Consider the following 21,190-nt stretch of genomic DNA (forward strand, 5'->3'; position numbering starts at 1 on the left):
AGGCATTCATCCAAATCCCATCTCTTCTCTTCAAGCAATGTTCTTCTTGTATCCTGACTAATACTTTTTTTCCTCAATCATAACCTATTTATTTATTTTGGTGATGTTTGTGAGATCATGCTGTGTGTTCAAAAGTATTTAATTGTGAAAAAATTCTGGACATCCTGAGGTCATGAGTAGTGCAAGTTCTTTCTTTACAAATTGCAATATGTGATTGTGAGTGCATTTTTTGGGGGGTAGAGGTGAGCTCTGTGGATTGTGCTACCAAGTCCTTGCGCATGTGAGGCAGCAGTGATGGTTTTCCTTAAGCTTGCTCCTCCACCTCTGGAATGTGGCGCAAAAGATCCATTAATTTTCATCACAATCCCAAGTTATCCTGCGCTGGGGGATCGGGTAGATGCGTAGAGAGTCGTACTGAGGAGGGGGTGTCCCTGGAATCACCAAGGTACATGGTCTTTCTATATGGGCTTCAGCTTGGTCTGGTTCAAACCCAGCGTTGGTGTGGTCTTCAACTGACTGGGTTACGGTTGGTGGTGGGTCAGAGCAGTGAATCTGAGCTCGACGTGACCTACGATATGCACACCACTTCACCACCTTGATGACAGTGATCCAAAGGCAATCGATCAGGATCTCAATCAGTTCAATGATACAGAGTATGGAGCCACCCATCCAGAATCCAAACTGGCCGCCGAGTTTGGATAGTAGCCAATCTATCTGAAAAGACAGAAATAGTTGGAAAACATTTATTTTACAGTATAAATATATACATGTGAATGGGAGTGAGGTGGTATTGCAATGATGTCACTATACTGGTAATCTAGAGGCCCAGGCAAAAGCTCTGGCAACACAGGTTCAAATTCCATCTGAGTCCACAGCTGCCAGTGGAATTTAAATTCAGTTTGTTAATAAGTCTAGAATTAAATAGTTGATTGGCATAAAAACCCCAACTGGCTCTCCCATGTTTCAGAGGATAGGAAACCTGCTATTCCCCAGTCTGATCTAGATGTGACTCCATACACTCAGCAGTGTTGATGGCCCTTAAATTGGAATGCTGCAACATCCTTCTTATGCCAAAATTGGGAGAGTTGTCTAATAGACTAAACAACAGTGTTATATGATCAAACTTTATAAATTATACCTTGCAGTCATTGTCCTAGATTGCTCTGGCTATCTTCAACATTAATTCAACATTGTTTGCAATGTTTTGTGGCATCAGATCAAACGTGAGCAAGGAAACCTTTTCTTTACCACATATCATTCCCCCACCGACTTGGCTAATGAATCGGACCTCTTCCACGTTGAACACTCTTTAGTGGAAGAACTGAGATGGCAAGGGCACTGAATATACACTGTGGGACACTTCATTGTTCATCACCAAGAGCGGCTTGGCAGCATCACACTGACCAAGCTAATTGAATTCTGAAGGTGGTAAGGGAACCAATAAAAAGGGAAAAACATGCTTGGCCTCATCTTCAACAATCTACCTGGCATAGATGCATCTGTCAATGACAGCATAGGAGTAACTATTGGACAGTCGTTGTGAAGACAAGTCTCATCTTCACAACAAGAATACCTTCATCATGTTGTGTGACACTACCACTGTGTTAATTGGGATAGATTTCAAACAAATCTAGGGCTCAAAACTGAGCATCCATGAAGCTGTGAACCATCAGCAGAAACAGAATTGTACATAAAAATAATCTGCAATTTCATGGCTCGGTAACTTTCCTACTCCACCATTACCAACAAGACAGCAGGTCAACACTGGTTCAATGAAAAGTGCAGGAGGGCTTCCCAGGAGCAGCACCAGACACACCTAAAAATGAGGTGTCAGTCTTGCAGAGCTACAACACAGGACTACTTGTGTGCCAAACAGCATAAGCAGTGAGTGATAGAGATATGTGATTCCACAATAACAGATAAGATCTTAGCTCTGCAGCCCTGCCACATCCAGGCGTGAACGGTGGTAGGCAATTAATCAGCTCAATGGAGGAGGGGCTCCACAAATATCTCCATCCTCAATGATGAGGGAACCCAGCAAGTCAGTGGAAAAGATAAGGCTAAGCATTTGCAACAAGCTTCAGTTAGAAGTGTCAAGAGGAAAATTCATCTTGGCCTCCTCTGGAGTCCCCAGCATCACAGATGTCAGTCTTCAGCTAATTTGATTCACTCAACCCGGTATCAAAAAATAGTTAAATGCTAAAGGCTACAAGCCCTGACAATATTAAATAGTACTGAAGACTTGTGCTTCAGAACTTACTCCCTGGCCAAGCTGTTTCAGTACAACTACAACATTGGCATGTACTTGACAAAGTGAAAAATTACCCAGGTAAGTAGTTGCATAAAAAGTAGGACAAATCCAACCTGGACATTTACTATGCAATCAGTCTACTCAATCATTAATAAAGTGTTGGAAAAGATCATCAACAGTGTTATCAATGTTTTGCAGTAATCTGCTCACTGACACTCAGTTTGGATTCTTCTGGGTCCATTCAGCTCTGAACCCCATTACTATCTTGACGAAGGAACTGAACTCCAGAGGTGAGGTGAGAAGGATTGGCCTCAAGGCCACATTTGACTCTGTGTAGTAGCAAAGGGCCCTAGCATATCTGATAAGTATGAACTGACATTTGTGCTGCACTCAAGTATTCACTCCCTCCACCATTGGTGTACAGTGGCAACAGTGTGTATCATCCACAAGCTGCACTAGTTATTCACCAAGCCTCTTTCGACAGTACCTTTCAAACCTATATTTTTTTTCCTAGAAGGACAAAGGTAGCCAATGCGTGGAAATTATCCCCATTCATAAATCTCCTTCCAAGCCACACCATTCTAACTTAGAATCATATTGCCATTCATTCATAGGGTCAAAATCGTGCAACTCTCTTCCAAATAGAGTCAGAAGTTGCAGGACACCAAGTTATAGTCCAGCAGGTTTATTTAAAATCACAAGCTTTTGGACCACTGCTCCTTCATCACAGGCATCTCTACATCATGTCTTCCAAATAGCATTGTGGATGTACCTACACTACGTGGACTAGTAGTTCAAGAAAATGCTTACCAATTACCTTCTCCAGGCCAACTGGGGAAGGCAACAAATGTTGACCAAGCTGGAAATGCCCATATCCCATGAAGTAATAAATTAAAAATGGGCAGTTGGACCCAATGTATAATCTTTCATATCATGGACAGTATGTAATTTCTTCCATCCCTGAGTAAAAGGGGTACTATTCATTCCAGTCTGATACTGCTGTGTTTTGTGTGGCAGTGTTCAGTACTGTGCATCCAACATATGCCTCAGCTGCAAAGGTTTGATGAAGCCCGGTGATACCTTTGGGAGAATGAAGATTGAAGAGTGCCTTTTGAAACTTACTGTTAGAGCAGGGTCCTCCTGAATTGTCCTATAATTAATCTCTTGGAAGTAAAAGTTTAATTTCAGGATGTTTCTCCTGTAAAACATTTCAGTTCATGATTAAATACTGTTTCACATTTTATTCTTAGAAATAGTCTGCTCACTTACAGGTAACAACATTTGTACTGTTCAACTCCTTATCTTTCCAATTCTATTATCTTCATTTTCCTATCACTAATTTTAAAGATTATGCCTCCTTATTCTGGAATCTGTCCCACCCAGAGGAAATAGTTTCTCTTTACCTATATTTTGTGTCATTTAATCTTTATATATTCCTAAATTGGACAACCCTCAACCTTCTAAATCCAAGGCAACACCTTAGCTATTATTTTTTTGTTTGATGCTGTCCTGCAAAATGTATTGAGGTATTTTCCACATTAAGTAACTATAGAAATGCAGGTTATTCTCAAAAACCCTAACTTGTACTTCAAAACATGCATTCCCACTCTGCCTGCTACCCGCAGTCAGAGAGTCATACAGCAGGGAAACAAATACTTTGGTCCAACCAGTCCGTGCCGAACACGTTCTCAAACTAAACTAGTTCCACCTGCCTGCCCGTATCCCTCCAAACATTTCTTATTCATGAACTTATCAAATTGTCTTTTAAACGTTGTAACTGTACCTGCATCCCCCACTTCTGGAAGTTCATCCCACACATAAACTACTCACTGTGTAAAAACAAAAAATGCCCCCATGTCCTTTTTAAATCTTTCTCCTCTCACCTTAAAAATATGCCCCCTAGTCTTGAAATCCCCCACTCTAAGGAAAAGACACCCGCCATTCACTTTACCTGTATCCTTCATAATTTTATAAACATCTATAAGGTCACCCCTGAACTTCCCACACTCCAGTGGAAAAAGTCCCAGCCAATTCAGCCTCTCTTTGTAACACAAACCCTCCTTTCCTGGCAACACCCTGGTAAATCTTTTCTGAACCCTCTCCAATTTAATAATATTCTTCATATAGCAGGGCAACCAGAACTGGACACAGTACTCCAGAAGAGGTCTCACCAACGTCCTGTAAAACCTCAACAGCGATATTCCAACTTCTATACTCAAATGTATGAGCAATGAAGGCAAGCGTGCTAAAGTCTTCTTAACCACCTGGTCTGAGAAACAGACTTTAGACTTCAAAGAATTATGTTCCTGAAACCCTATGTCTCTCTGTTCTACAACACTACCCAAGACCTCTTTTAATTATGTAATTCCTACCCTCGTTTGTTTTACCAAAATGCAGTACCTCGCGTTTATCCAAATTAAACTCCATCTGCCACTTCTCAGCCCATTGACCCAATTGATCAGGATCTCTTTGTAATCTTAGATAATCTTCTTCACTGTCCACTATACCACTAATTTTGGTGACATCCGCAAACTTCTATATTCTCATCCACATCATTTATCTAAATGACAAACAAAAGTGGATGTGGCACTGATCCCTGTGGAACACTGCTGGTAACAGGCCTCCAGTCCGAAAAACAACCTTTCCCACCACCTTCTGTCTCCTGCTGTTAAGCCAATTTTATATCCAATTGGCAAGCTTACCCTGAATCCCATGTGATCTAACTTATTACAAATACAGGATGTTAGAAAGCTCAAATATCCTCTCCAGAATCCTGTATTTTACGATCCCATCTATTTTATGATTCGGTTAATTCTGGGAACTCACCTGTTTACAGTAACAGCAGCTGAGGAATCCCTTTCGTACGACAAGATGTGGTAAATCCAATCCTATATTTTAGACGAAGAAAGGATTTTAGATACTCTTATTGAAGAATTTTTGCAGCAAATGAACTGGTCACCAAATTTATTCAGTGAATGGATGAGTCATAAAAGGCAAGATTTCCCAGTTTCTGTCCGTGAATTATGCCTAGATGGCTGACTCCAGCCAGAAGGGCAGAATTAGATCACCTTTTGTAAAGGAAGGGTCACATCAACCAAGATTACTGTAAAGTTTGTATTATCTGCAGGCACCAGTAACAGGTGTTTCAGTAAATAAAAAGGCTGGTAATTGTGGAGCGATTACAACCGTAAAAACAGTAGGAGAGGTGGAATTAATTTTGTAGTAACGCTTTTGAGTGTCTCGAAAAGGAAGAGTTGGTAGTTGTGGACAACAATGACACCTTTATTAAAGTTTAGTGGAGAAAACAGTAACTAAATTGTTATTAATAATCTGGGAAAGGGATAGGTGATGTGAAAATGAATATTGCTCTGCACTTGTGCAAAGTTGTTCCTCTGCACCACTCTCTGGCTGGTTACAGTCAAATGTTTGCAATTGGCAAACAGCTCAGCCCCAAAGCCTGTTGGATAAAGAAGAAGAATGAAGCACAAACCAGGAAAGCATAAATGAACAGTTTAAATCAAGAATGTCATCTCTACGTAAGTCAAAAATTTTAAAGTTATCATGGTTTGCGGTCTTTGGGGGGGCATATTGGTTGGTGGAGCATTGTGGTTGCTATGTTGCTGAATAATACAGGTTTTTACTGTATTGCAATACAAAGAGCTTACTGTATTCAAATTGTCTTCTGCACTTAATCGCACTTTACAACAGTGATTGTACTTCATAAGTACTTTGATGTGATTTGTCTTCACTGATGCAACGCTTAGTTGATCAGTTCTCATGGATTAGCCTACCAAGAGGATAGGCATCAGATTATTGCTACATATTCTGTTGACCAGCAGTACTTTGCGATGCCCTGTGATTGTAAAAAGTACTACATAAATATAAGTTCTTTCTTTTTGTTTGGTTAAACAGTTTATAGTTGGTTATTCTCAGACCAGCTGATTAAGGTTAGAAGAAATGAGACAAAGTGTATATAGCTGCGCTGAGGTGTAACTGCCAGGTCCTTGAACCAGAATTCACAATCAGTACAGTAGGTGAGAACCCAGGACACTTAAATCTTTGTGGCAAAGAAATAAATGTTAGTGGACTGACTGCTGCAGTTTTGGCTCAATCACAGTCTAAACACAGTTATTTAACTTCTTAAATCATAGATATTTTCTGTATAGAAGGAGGCTATTTGTCTCATATCAGTGCTAGTTTGCTGTATTAATCTAACATTAATCTCAATGCCTCATCGTCTCTCATTGCCCTCTCAATCCTGATCTACTTCCATTTTGAATCTGGCTCTGATTCAAATATTTATCCAATTTTTCCCTAAGACACACTTGTCTCTGTCCTAATTATACTCTGTGGCAAAACATTCTAAGCTCCAATAACCTCCTATGTAAAGAAATTTCTTCTGCTGTCTTCCCTCATTTTCAGTGCTAGTTTAGAATTTAATTTAAAATCATTTCCCTAGTCGATGTGATGTTGACAAGAAACGCTGACTACTGTCCCGGTCCTCCATCCCCAAAATGTGTAGTCGTCGTGGTCACATCTGCATTGTCTTCCCCACAAAACCATGTATGAGCCTGAGTGTTAAATAAAATAAAGATAAGATGTTGGAGAAACTCAGGAAGTCTGGCAGTATCTATGGAGGGAGAGCGTTAATGTGTCGTCACCAATATGACTCTTCTTTGGAACTGAAATTTGAACACAGTCTGTTTCTATCAGATCTCAAGTATCCAAGTATTTTGCTTTTATTACCTGGGTATTGAATATCAGCATTACCACAAGTCCACAGTCTTTGCCACAGTTGCCCTCCTAACAATAGTCAGAAATAGGAAAGACAGCTGATTTCACCATCTTCTCTCACAATCCAAGGACATTGAGGCTAATTAGCACCTACAGCCCACATTCATCTTGTATCATTATGAGGTGCGGGTAATGATACTTTCAGACACTCCTGTTATTGATAACACATTGCTACATATGCAGTTATCTACATAGTCACTGGGAAAGCTGATGAAATATTGTTCAATTTGCATCATAAGTTCAGGCCTACCTCAGAGGACTCAGATGGCCAATCCGCCATAGTCATGGTCAGTCTGTACTGGGTCTCACTGTAGGGAGACAAGATGCTTGATGAGTAACTCTGAAGAAATTCCAACTGTCTTTATCCTTCACTCACACTCAGTCTTTTCATCTTAGCAGTTCTTAACAATAGAACTTTCTTACAATTCCACTTTCTCCATCTCTCTGTCTTTCTCTGTCTGTCTGTTACTTTCAAATCACTGCAATATCTTTTTCTCCCGTCATAAAAATGCAGAAAATAGTAGCAGGTGTAGGGCATTCAGCTCCTCAATCCTCCTCTGCCATTCACATGGCTGATCATTGTACTCAGTACCCTATTTCTCCTTTCTCTCCATACCCTTTGATTTATTTAGTCCTAAGAATGACCTCTAACTTTCTTGACAACATTCAATGATTTGACCTCAACTGCGAAGAATTTCACAGGCTCACCACTCTCTGGGTAAAGAAATTTATCCTCATCTCAATCTTGGATGGCCTATTCCATATCGTTAGACTGTGACCCTAGTTCTGGACTCTTGGGTCTTAGGAGTACCCTTTCTGTGTTACTCTATTTAATCCTGTTAGAAATTTATAGGTTTCTGTGAGATGCCCTCATTCTTCTAAACTCCAGTGAATATAGTCCTAACCAATCAAGACCTTGTACAATTGCAGCAAGACAGCCCTGCTCCTCTACTCAAATCCTCTTATACCATTTCTCTTCTTCATCGCTTACTGCACCTGCATGCTTTCTTTCAGTGAGTGGTGTACAAGAACACTTAAGTCTTGTTGTACTTCTCCCTTTCCCAATCTGTTGCTGTTCAGACAATAATCTGCCTTCCTGTTTTTGCTGCCAAAGTGGCTAACTTCACATGGGAGCAGTCATACGCCTGCATCAAGGGAACCATTGTGGAGGAGGGGGGAGTCATAGGTGGGGGTGTTTTTGGGGACATTGGAAGGTGGGTCATCAGTTGGACACGGAGGCTTGGCTCTGGTACCTCCCCCCTTCCTCTCACCCCATCAAAAAGAGAGTTTCTTGCTCTATCAGCAATTTGGAGTTTATCTGAAAAATTGGGCAGCACCAATTGTGGGATCTTGCAGTCTCTGATCAAGGCCAGGAAAGGGTGTCAGAGGACACAGAGTGACCAGTACCTTGAATGGACTAATGTGCGGAGAGAGAAGAGACAAATGATGGGGGCAATACCATGGTGTGGGAGAAGGGCTGGTCCCAGTGGCCTCTCTAAATTGTGCCTGAGAACTGATCAGCACAGAACTCACTTGCAGGGCTGCTTGCAACTCTCCAGGCAGTCTGAGTGTTCAGCTTCTATTTGCTGTTTCAGGTGGTAATAACAGTAACCTAGGGAATACAGAACAGTGGCAATTAGATCCAACTAAATTATAACACCAAGTGTACTCTTATGACCATTCTTAACTCCGTTTCCCAGACTTGTTACCATTGTCCATTATATTTTCTTCCTTTAAGTTTTTTTGTCTAATTCGTTTTCTGGAAATGAATTTTTTGATTCGTTTGTGGGACATGGGCATCACTGACTGACCCGTATTAATTGGCCATCCCTAGTTGCCATTGAGAAGGTGATAGAAAGCTGCCTTCTTGAACCACTGCAGTCCACGAGTAAGGAGGTTGACCCACAATGTCCTCAGGGACAGAATTCCAGAATTTTGACCCAGTGACAGTGAAGGAATGGAGATATATTTCCAAGTCAGGAGGATGAGTGGCTTGAAGGGGAACTTGTAGGTCGTAGTATTCCCAGGCATCTACTGCCCTTATTCTTCTGGATGGAAGTGTCTTATGTTTGGAAGTGCTGTCTGAGGATCTTTGGTGAATCATATAGATAGTACACACTGCTGCTACTGATCATTGGTGGTGGAGGGAGTGAATGGTTGTGGATGTGGTGCCAATCAAGCATGCTGCTCTGTTCCGGACAGTGTCAAAGCTTATTGAGTGTTGTTCGAGCTGCACCCATCCAGGAAATTGGGAGAGCATTCCACCACACTCCTGACTTGTGCCTTGCAGAATTTGGGGAGTCAGGAGGTGAGTTACTTGCCGCAGTATTCTAGACACTGATGTGCTTCTGTAGTCACCTGTATTTATGTGGTGAGTGCAGTTGAGTTTCTGATCAGTGCTAATTCCAGGATTTTGATAATGGGGGATTCCGTAATGGTAACAGTATTGAATGTGAGGGGTGGTGGTTAGCTTGTTTCTTATTTGAGGTGGTCATAGCGTGGCATTTATGTGGTGTGAATATTATTTGCCACTTGTTAGCCCAAGCCTGGGTATTGCCCAGATCTTGTAGAATTTCAGTTTGGACTGCTTCAGTGTCTGAGGAGTCATAATGGTGCTGAACATTGTACAATCATAGAAAATCCCCACTTCTGACCTTAAGATGGAGGAAAGGTCATTGATGAAGCAGCTGAAGATGGTTGGCTCCAGGACACTATCCTGAAGAAGTCCTGCAGAGATATCCTAGAGTTGAGATGACTGATCTCTAATAACAACAATCAGCTTCCTATGTGTCAGGTATGAATCCAAGCAGCAGAGAATTTATCCATTGATACCCATTGATTCCAGTTTTGCTCGAGCTCATTGATGGCACTCTCAGTCAAACACAGCCTTAATGTTATGGGTTGTGACTCTAGCCTCACCACTGGAATTCAGCTGTTTTGACCATGTTTGAACCAAGGTTGAAATGAAGTCAGGAGCTGAATGGCTTTAGTGAAACCCAAAATTGGCTTCACTGAGCAGGTTAATGCTGAGCACATGCTGTTTGATACCACTGTTGATGACACCTTCCATCACTTTACTGATGATCAAGAATAGACTGATGGGGTAGTAATTGGCTGGGTTGGATTTGTCCTGCTTTTTGTGTACAGGACATACAATTTTCCACATTGTTTGGCGGCTGCCAAATTGTACCTGTTCTGGAATAGCTTAGCTAAGGGAGCGGCAAGTTCTTCAGCACAAGTCTTCATTTCTATTGCCAAAATGTTGTCAGGGGCCATAGCGTTTGCAGTATCCAGTGCCTCCAACTGTTTCTTGATATTACATGGGGTGAATTGAATTGGCTGAAGACTGGTATCTGTGATGCTGGAGACCCCTGGAGGAAGCATAAATTTTCTAAGCTAAAACTCTGAAAAACCTTCTTCTCCCCTTTCAGTGTATCCTACCAGGTGTAATCCTGAGTTTTTGTTCTTTCACTGATCCATTCATATGAAAATATTTTTACAGTCTTGCAATATTAGCATCCATCTTTATTTACATGAACAGAAAACAATGAGTAGGAATAAATGGAATTTTTCACATTGGAAGGCTCTATAACAAGTGAGATAATTCAAAGATCAGAACTGGAGCCTCAGTTGTTTACAGCCTACAGTAATGTGTAGATGAGAGAACAAGTATGAGTACCCAAGTTTGCAAAAGAGAAAAAGTTAGTGATAATGTCTTTTTGATGGAAATAGAATGAGTGCAATATTGTGGCAGATGGCGTGTACTATCAGGAAGTTTGAATTTGTTAACTTTGATGGATGAAAGACTGCTTAATGTTTGTACGAGAGTGGTCTTGATGTCCTTGTACACCAATTGCAGGAAGTTAACATGCAGATATAAAGTCAAGTCACAGAGAGAGAGATGACTGGATGGCGAGTTTAACCTGAGGGTCACCACACCTCATGTAAAGGGTGGGGTTGAGAAGGCAGGACCTTCACGGTGACCTCAGCTAGTAGAGGAATGTTTCTGATACTGTATACTGCAAACTAGCCAACCAGCCAACTGAGCTAACCGACCCCCTAATGTGTAGGTAGAGCAAGCAATTGAGAAAACAAAAGATTAGTTGATACAAAGTGATTGAAGAACAGAATAAGTCTTACTACGATTATATATGCCTTGGTAAGAACATTTGAGAAAATAATGTGTGCAGTTTTGGAATCCTTACTTAAAGATACATTTGCCTTCGAGAAGTGCCACATTTCACTAAACTGATTCTTGTTCCTATAATGAGAGATTTGATAAGTTAAGCCTAGTCTTTTAAATGAAGTGCTCTTGTTGAAACATAAAATTCCTAAGGGGTTTGACAGGTTTTGGGGAGCTATGTGCAGTGTAAAGTGTCAAGCATTTAGGACTGTGGTGAAGAGAATTTTTCCTCTCAAAAGATTGTTAATCTTTGGAGTTCTCTATCCTAGTGGTTTTGGTCATGCTCTTGTTGGTAAATCTATTCAACAGTCAAAAGATTTTTGGATGCTAAGGGACTCCAGAATATAAGGATAATGCAGCAAGATAGATTTGAAAGAGATCAATGATGATTGTAGCTAAAGATGAAAGAGACTTGGAAGAACAAATATAGCCTATACTTGTTCATGTTATATTACCAGCACTGGGACCACATTAATGCACATTCTAATTTCAGTGTGTCAAACTGTCAGTTTAATACTCTCTGTCTGTGTTCAGAAATAGGACCTTTTGGTTTAATACAGTCTAAATACACAGAAAGAGGACTATGTTGATTTCATATGCTCACTATAATCAGTTACAAGACTTTATCATTTAATATATTTTTCTTATTCAGAGACAGGCCCATTTCAGTTTAATACAGTCTCTGTATTCAGAGACAGAACCCTATTAGTTTCACTATTTTCAGTTATAGGATCCTGTCAATTTGCACACTGGATATTCAATAAAGATGGGACCAATGTTCCCTTTAACTTATGTTTGCTTTGAATGGTTGGCCTGTTGCACTGTACATTCTTTTTAAGATTGACACACAGCCATGTGTGTATGCATCTGATGGAAGGCTGTTTGTTTTCGGCATGACAAGTTCCAAAAAATGACACGGTTACCCATCCATTCAGCTTAGAGGGAACATTGGACAGGTTCCTGTTAGTTTAATTAATGACTCACCCCAGTTTGGATTATCCTCGTTATTACAATAATATTTCCCTTCTGGTAGAGGGTAGTTGTGATGCCCACACCCACAGAACTTCACCATGTGATCCTGGAGACAGGATTGGAGACAGGTCTGAGGATAGAAAACAACCAGAGCATTAGAGAAACCAGAATAATAGAGGTTTAATTTCCAGAGTAAGAACATTTATTACAGCAGACCTCCCAATATAGATACAACTTTAATCCCAATGAATCAAAGCCCTTCCTAACATTGTACAGAATCCCAACTGGACAAGCCCCTTCCAATGATAGTCTAGACCACACCCCAGTGACAGCCAATATCTGTGGACTCTGCACCCCAATAAGAGTAAGTGCCAGTATTGCCCATACCCACTGAGAGCCATATCTGTACCTGTATCCCGTGGTATGGGTTCCACAGGCACTGTTCCCAGAAGGACTAGCCTCAAAGTCAAAAACTGATCAGAAATTAGGCTGCATTTCAAGAAGGAAGAGGAAAAGGCGGAAAATAAGACAGGACTGTATCTGACTGAAGGACTGAAATACCTGCATTGTGTAGGTGGTATTGTAAAGAGTCTTCACATCCACATCTGAACCATCAAATGTACATTGACTGTAGGAACCACCTAGACGCACTATTTCATCCTGGCCAAAGAAAAAAATTATGAGCATTTAAGAATGATAATCTTTTATTTATATAGTACCTTTCATATAGTGCTGGTAAAAAAGATCCAACTCTGTGGTGATTTGGCATTTATTAACTGGGCCAATGCTTCAGTCAAGAATACAAAATGGAGAGGCTCAGAGCTGAATAAATGATCATTTCTCTCTGCTTCACATTGTGTGTCTTGTTCATATTTCAGCTGTTTCCTCGAAGTGAAAGAGAGGAGCTCACCTCTAGCTCTCTCAGTTTATATAATGCCAACTACTATACCTACCACAAATATGCCGATGGAGGTCTCTGTGCCAGCTCTGGCATACAGCCCCAAATCCTGGAGGAATGGGAAGGTGTTCTGCTGGTGCAGCATGAATCTGGCTCCAGCTGCAATGGAGAGAAAGGGGTTGTAATCCTCTTGAGAGATATCTAGCACCAGCTTCAGCCCTGTACATAAAGACCAACAATCAGTTCCACACTGATCCCCTCAGCTGCATTATCAGAAAGACTGGAAGCGCACTCATCTCTAAGTGCTCACTACCAATGAGTGACAAAAAAAGCTTTTTGTAAATTTTCAGACTATAGGCATCACTGACAAGGTCGGCATTTATTACTCATTCATAGTTACCCTGAGATAATGTTTGATGTGACTAGGCCACTTTTGCTTAGCCACTTCAAAGAGAAGTTAACGGTTAACCATGTTGATGTGACACAAACTGGACAAGGCAGATTTTTCCTGATCTTTCACGTGGACAGTGACGCTTAGTTTAGCATTAGAGACAGAGCAGTGGAGAGAAATGGAGGAGTGAGAAAGAGGAAAGAGACAAGAGCAGGAGGCAATGGTGGAGAGAAACATAGAGATGTGGATAGATGAGAAAGAAATAGCAGCAGGGGCACATGGATAGAGACAGTGGAGGGAAAGGGAGGGAGACACACAAATGCAACATGAAACATTGAAAACTTGAGGTTGTTGATGATGCATTATAGGATTATTTCATTCACAATATTAAAATGAACCTTTGGTTTTGTGGAAGTCTTACTGACTGGCACGTAAACAAAAGCAGACCTTACCAAACTCCGCACCAGGATTAGATGTCACCAGCGGCTCTCTCTCCGAACCCCAGTTGAAGATGTAACAGTTGCCATAAGTTGGATGCATCAACTGTGTGAAGTTTCTGAAAGACAAGACAGCCGCCTTATCCTTGGTCTTTACCCTCATTCACTTTGAGTATTCTTGACGCTTGCTGTGCTCAGTTCTTTTTGCACATTGAGCTTTCATTCCCCATTTGCTCAATGACCAGGGAGGCACCAGATTCCATCCTGGCCTGCATTGCTTTGGTTGCACAGCTGAGAGAGCAGTGAGGTAACACAATCAGAATCAATAACTGGGGCTTAGAGAGGTTCAGCCAGAGCTAGGAAAGCCCTCTGTCTCTGCTCAGGCTGAATTCCATCTTAATGAATTATGAAATTCAAACCATGAATTACTGATGTCAGCTCCTTTTCTGGAGCAGCTGTAGACTGTAGGGTGTCACCTGAGTGAAGTACTGGACTTTATCATAGAGCTGTACCTAGAGGAATCGAAATCCATTGGACAGAATCTGGGAGGATTATCAAGACAAAATACCCTTCCTTAAGATTTTGCTACATCACATCTTTATTCTTGTTATTTCATTCTTGGAATGTGAAATGGCTGCCAAAGTCAGTATTTTGTGAGCTTGCTGCAGTCCATGGAGGCTAGAAACCTGCATAATGCTATTTTGACCCAGTGACAGTATAGGAACATGTATGCAGTTCCAACTCAGCATGGCAAGTGGCTTGGAGGAGAAACTGCAAGTGGTGGTGTTCTCATGTATCTGTTGCCCTTGTTCTTCAATGTAGAGTGGGTTTGGAAGGTGGTGTTGAAGGAGGATTGACAAGTTGTTGTAGCGTCCCTTATACATTGTACACATTACTGCCACAGTGTGGAAGTAGTGGACTGTGTGGATATTTAATCGTTTTTAATCTGGGAAATAACTGATCCCGTCAGCCAAATGTTCTTCCAAACTGTTCAGAAGATTATGTCTCCCCCACTGGATCACACAGTTAGGTTTTTTTTTGGCAGTTTTGCAGTATAAGGTCCTCAAAGATCTTCCAGTACAGGAGGGGAACTACGAACTTACTCAAGGTTACAGGGCTGTCCACCGAAAACACAAGCCAGAATGAAATCCTGCCCCTGCTCGCCCATCATCAGGCGGTCTGATTGAGGCATGTTGGACAGGATGCTCATGTAGTGCAAGGAATACCACTCATTCATTGCCTCTAGCGCTGTGCTGAAGTTTCTATATATACAGTTTGACCTGTTCTGATTGCACTAGGAGGTAAACAAAAACAAGTTGTTACACTCCATGAACACAATACATTCATTGTACCTTCAATGTACACAATACACATTTCACTGAACATCCTAACTTGAATTGGAACAATTGGCACAAACACAAATAGCCATCAAAATGGCCACCTGCACATGTGCAAAGGGCCCAGTGACATCAGTTACTGATGACAGATATCTTTAAGTCAGAATGAAGCTGTGCACAAACAAACAACATTACTAGGTTCCTACTACTAATGTCAGACCAGTTGTGCATTCACAGACAGCCCATCTGAGGCCACAGTTCTGAGACAAAGTTCAGGAGTTGGGTGCAAGGGTTGGGAGCGGGGACAGTGTTCTGGGAACAGGGATAAAGCCCTGGAAACATGGGCAAAGTTCAGCAGTGGAGAGAAAGGTCATGACATAGCACCAGCCATTCAGTTGGGCTGCTGCTCAGGTTGGACATAGGAGAAATAGCAGCTCTGGGCTGAATTTGGACTTGGATGGAGAATTGACAGAATCAAGGACTTTCTCCTAGCATCACTGAATGCCTGACGGCTGGCTCAATAGACTATTCCTCTGGTCGAAAGGCAGCTGCATTTGTTGCTTGGCAGTGATGTAGCACTGGCAGGTAATGTTTCTGCACCTATGCACTCTTTGTGCCATCTGTGGCATTCCTAATAATCTGATTAACACTGCCCCCACTGTTCTCATCAAATGTAGTTATACTCTTGAAACTTTGCAAAACATGCACACATGCGCTCACGTAAGTGCACGTGTTATATAGAGGCATGCACATAATCGTGCACAGATATGCAAATACACACACTGCACTACCCTTACTTACCAGTTGCAGTGCCACTTTGAAGGACCCTGGCTGTGACCGGTTCCAAGCTGCTGAGTGAATTTGACTTTGATCAGATCCCAGGATGTGTAGCACGGTCTCCACGCCCTGTTCACTTGTTTCAATTATTACAAGTGATGCTACCCTGCTCCAGTTTGTCTGTGACGGTGGGAATGCAGCTGGTATTGTTCCATTTTGGTTATAACTGTAAATATGTTCAAGTGCAAGTTTGGCAAACTTGTCCAAATGCTGCAACAACTGCTTGGACCTTGTGTACCTGAAATTGTGAGCAGATTATTTTAACATCAAAAACCAGGAGATTTTCCTAAGAACTGAACAATAGGCCACTAAACCCCTTGAGCTTGTTTCACCATTAAATAACAGTTTGACTGACCTACAACTAGCTTCGTAGACTTTGCTCTGTACCCTTTAATATCTTTGCTTAGCAAAAATCTATCCATCTTACATTTAAAATGAACTATTTATCAAGCATCAATTATTATTTGTGGAAGTGAGTTTCAAATCTCTGCCACTCCAGTGCAGAATTTGTGTTTCTTAATTTCCTGAAGGGTTTCACTTTAATTTTTATATAATGCTGCCTAATTCTAGACCACTCTCACCCTTCAAACAGTGGAAATAGTTTATCTATCTTTTCTGCTTTCCTTAATATCTTAGAAAATCCAGTCTAGCATCCCTTCACCTTCTAAATATATGTCATGCTTGTGTAATTTCTCCCCTTAAAATCTCAGTATCGTTCTGGTAAATCCACACTGCAGTCCCTTCAAGACTAATATATCCTTCCCATAGTGTGACACCCAAACCTGCTAACGGTAATGTCGATGTGATCCTACTAAGGGTTTTGAATAGTTGCAGCACATGTGCTCCCTCTTTCACTCCTAAATCAGATATTCTGGGTGGGGAAGGTGACAAACACAACTTCAGGATTATTGCAACGGGGAGCTCATTCAACTACTCATCTTGTCCCATCATATAATCAGATGATGGCTGATCAGTAACTCCATTTACTTGCCTTGGTTAGGAGGGATTTGAGTGGAGCAGATGGGAAGAATGTATCTGAGGGTTGGTATCTACAGGACTCAGATTTAAGATAATTTGCAAACAAAAAGGGTATCCTGAGGAGAATATCTTTACACAGTAGTTTTGACCTAGAATACACTGTCTGAGAGCCTGAAGGAAGTAAATTTACTAGTAACATTAAATAGAAAATTGGATAAATACATTAAAAAGAAAATTGGTTTTGGTTGTAGAGCAGGAACAGTTGAGTGGGATGTTTAGGTGACTCCTTCGATGAGTCTTCACCGAAGTGATGGCCCAGGTGAGCTCCTTTGTTGTATCCTTGACATCCTAACATAATAGAAATTCACCCATCTCCATCATGATAGCCCAAATTGTTCTCCAGCATCCACAACCTTTTGGGGAGAGAATTTTGAATTTCCACTGTTCTTTGTATGAAGAAAAATCTTCCTAATTTCATTGCTTGGTAGCCTAACTCTACTTTTATAGATTTTCCCAAATGCCAGGTCTTCGGACTTAAGACTGTGAGAATTTGTGCTGCTTTAATGTCACCGGATGACCTGATGCCATTCTCACTTAAGTTTCATTTGCAGGAGGAACGGATGAATCACGATCGGGAAGCAAGAATCTTGCCTGATTTCCCCTTTACCTGAACACAAAGTCTACTGGCAATGTCGAACACTGCTACCCGGCTGAGACCAGCTCATTTAACATTGACTGCATGGGCGTTAGGCTATGGGACTATTGCTTTTCTCTTGTCAATACCTTTCTATCTTATAAATCTAGGAAGAATGTGAAACTGAAAATCTGGGTATGCTGTGAGGACTTTCCAAATACAACAATTAGGAGTGCACTGAGGACGGAATTTCTGGTATACCCTCCAGGGAAATGACACTGCCTGTTGGAGGGTTAGTTCAGAATTTACCGTCCTAAGGTCTGCAGGAATATTGGAGTGGGGAGAAAAACTTCTTCCCCAGATGTAATAACTTAATAGCACCATTTTACCTGAAAGGGTTGGTGTTACAGATGGTGACAGCAGGGAAGTTCATTGCTTTGAAACCAGTCCGCAGGTTCATACTGACCTCCCAGGATAGGTAACTCTGAATTAGGATCACCCACTGCCAACACACCAGCCCTGTGAATACCAGAGTCAGAATGAACCACATCGTCCGCTTCTTGGGCCCTTCAGTTACAATGCGCTTGGGTCCATGTGTGTTGGTGTTCTCACAGTACCAGACCAGGAGCTCAGTATAGGTGTAACCTGGTCCTTTCTGCAGCCGGTGCAGAGCGCGGGTTAAATATTGCTGCATCTTCAGACAGACTATCCTGCTGGGCACAGTGGGAAAGGTCTGTTAGTGTCTGTAGGTATGAGGCTGCAAAACACAGCAGGTCAGACAGAATCAAGGGAGCAGAAAGACAACTTTTTGGGCCAAAACCCTTTGTCAGGACCCTTCGAAAGATCTCCAGTGCTTCATTTTAAGTGCACTCACTGATCATTCCACCCAGTGACCTTCAGTAGTAGTAATCAGGGATCAGTGTTAATATTCTTACCTCAATTGGCCAAATGGCTGGTTTATGATACAGTATGATACCCACAATATGAGTTCAATTCCTGTACTGTCTGAGTATGCTCCCCTCTCAGCCTCTCCTCTTGCCTGAGGTGCAGTAACCCTCAGGTTAAGCCACTACCAGTTGGAGAGTTACTTGAGGTGCATTGGTAGTGCCCCTACCTCTGAGTCATGAGGTCTGGGTTCAAGTCCCACCTGCTGCAGAGGTTTGTAATACATCTCTGAACAGGTTGATGAGGAAAATATCTAAACCACAAGCAGTCGTTTCTCTCTGATGAGAGGGCGGGACTATGGCGGCTGTACCTTTTTATATTCAATTTATATTTTGAGTTTAAATACCTTCAGTCGTGATGAACGTCCGGAAGATTTCTCAGTAACTAAACGGGCAAGCAGGCTGATTAATGGATAAATATGTAATCGGCTGGGGTCGCTTTTTCACGTCTCGACTCGTCTCGTCCCGTTAGTTCAGAAGGAGAGCTCAGGACGCTGGTTGTCTTCCCCTGCCGTCCGCCCTGGAGCAGCTCACAGCGTGCGGCCGCTGAGGGAACTTCTTCCCCCGGCAGCGCTCAGGCTGTAAGGATGAAAATCCGCTCACTCAGTGCACCCACTCAGAACGAAAAAAAAACACACTCGGCTGAAAGTTTGAATAATACTGCGAATATCTATAATTCATATCATAGATAAAGGCTCAATATAACGAAAGTATTTACGGTGTTTCCACATTGTAGGACTGTGCTGGAAATTTAACATTTTCTGCGAGATAATTCAAAAACTAATTCATTCTGTTGTTTAGAAGAGGCCGCGAATCTGTTGGCAGTTACTGGGGGTAGCTATTGCATATTGACAGAATTTTGATCAGATATGTCATGAAACTTTTTAAAAACTAAATATTAATACTAATCACGGAGGCATTTTCTAGCATTTTGATTACAATGTAGAACTTCTCAGTTTTTTATACCGTGTCCAGATTTAGTCACCGAAGCTTCCAATCATGTAGGTCTCCTGCAAATAAAAGTCATTATTATATAAACGGCACAGAGTGATCTCAAACCTGGAGTTTAAAATGCGAGACCAAAGAAAATAAATCGAAATAAAGCGTCTCTTTGCACTGGGAGGGAAACTCAGAACATTCCGCACTTTGGAAAGAGAAGGGACAAGGCAGACGATCCTCACCTTATGGTCTGCTGGACTGTGTAGAAAGAACGAGGACTGCTGACCGCAATCCGTCTCCAACTGAACAACTCCGACCAAATCCGGCTCATCAACTTGACTTTGTCAGCAAGTCGTCCAGATCAAACAGACGGGACAGCTACACACACACACGCAATCAAGCTCACACACATACTCACCTACTTAGCAAAGCCCATCAAATCCCCAGCTACACAACACGCAAACACATTCACATAGGCGCACTAATTCCACTTCAAACATACGTACAGGGAGGAACAGAGATTTGACAATACTCAAATCCTAAAAGTAGCAATGCAGGTTAAAAAAGGGAAAAGTGAACACAGCTTTGAGGTCCATTTCTCAAGGGATAGAATTGAAAAGACCTGTCAAACTTTGATAAAAGAGATAACAAGGTGTAGAGCTGGATGAACACAGCAGGCCAAGCAGCATCATAGGAACAGGAAGGCTGACGTTTCGGGCCTAGACCCTTCATCAGAAAATTCTGTGTTCATCCAGCTCTACACCTTGTTATCCTAGATTTTCCAGCATCTGCAGTTCCTACTATCTCTGATACAAACTTTGATAAAAGTTTGCTTTACCCAAAGTTAGAGTAATGTGATCAGTTCTGATGCGTATATTTTAAAAAAGATATGGTGTACCAGAGAAAGGGAACAAACACTTAATTGATTGAAATCAGAATGGAATAGTTAGAATAACCGGGAAAGATTTGAACAGGCTGGGACAAATTTCTCTGGAGTAGAACACACTGAAGGATGATGACTTCATAAAGGTCTCTCAGATTATGAGAGGGTTTGATACGTTAGATGCAGAGAAGATGTTTCCAAGGAAACCATAAATATGTCATTTCTAAAAGAATTCAGGAGAAACCTCTGTGATTACAAAGTGAAACTAGCTACCACAGGATATAATTAAAGTGATTAGGTTGGAAGCATTTGGGCAGGGCCCTTGTGGTGCAATGGTAGTGTTCCTCCATCTCAGCAAGGAGACCAAAGAGCAATTCCTACCTGCTCCAGAAGCGTGCCGTACCCTGTCTGAGCAGGTTGGTTAGAGTATCTAGAACCATTTACGGGAAGCTGGAATGAGCTCATGAAGGAGAAAGGATTGTGTTGGATGATTAACGAGCAGGAGAAGGGCAATTTCTTTTTAAATTTTATCTTGGGATGTGATGTCACTAGCTCCCATTTGTTGTCAACACTAATTGCTCTTGAGAGGATGGTGCAGAGCTACCTTCATGCTCAACTGCATTCTTTGTGGTCAAATACTCCCACAGTGCCATTAGGAAGGATTTCCCACAATATGAACATAGAGGAATATAATTCCATGTTAAGGTGGTGT

The 21,190-nt window shown here is 41.6% G+C and overlaps 1 protein-coding gene across 1 annotated transcript; it reads right to left on the reverse strand.

Moving 5' to 3' along the window:
* Positions 1-164: 164 nt before the first annotated feature.
* LOC109916143 (amiloride-sensitive sodium channel subunit beta-like) lies at positions 165-19,928 on the reverse strand. Its single transcript, XM_020515849.2, has 13 exons — positions 19,838-19,928; positions 18,102-18,422; positions 16,065-16,338; positions 15,030-15,220; positions 13,942-14,045; positions 13,154-13,317; positions 12,762-12,860; positions 12,213-12,330; positions 8,579-8,657; positions 7,296-7,353; positions 5,078-5,139; positions 3,374-3,449; positions 165-714 (listed from the first exon to the last, which is right to left on the reverse strand). Exons 1-13 carry the CDS (start codon positions 19,924-19,926, stop codon positions 349-351), a joined length of 2,001 nt encoding a protein of 666 aa, XP_020371438.2. The 5' UTR covers positions 19,927-19,928; the 3' UTR covers positions 165-348.
* Positions 19,929-21,190: the final 1,262 nt, after the last annotated feature.

Source organism: Rhincodon typus, chromosome 21, assembly GCF_021869965.1.
Source record: "Rhincodon typus isolate 14 chromosome 21, sRhiTyp1.1, whole genome shotgun sequence".
Classification (NCBI taxonomy): Eukaryota; Metazoa; Chordata; class Chondrichthyes; order Orectolobiformes; family Rhincodontidae; genus Rhincodon; species Rhincodon typus.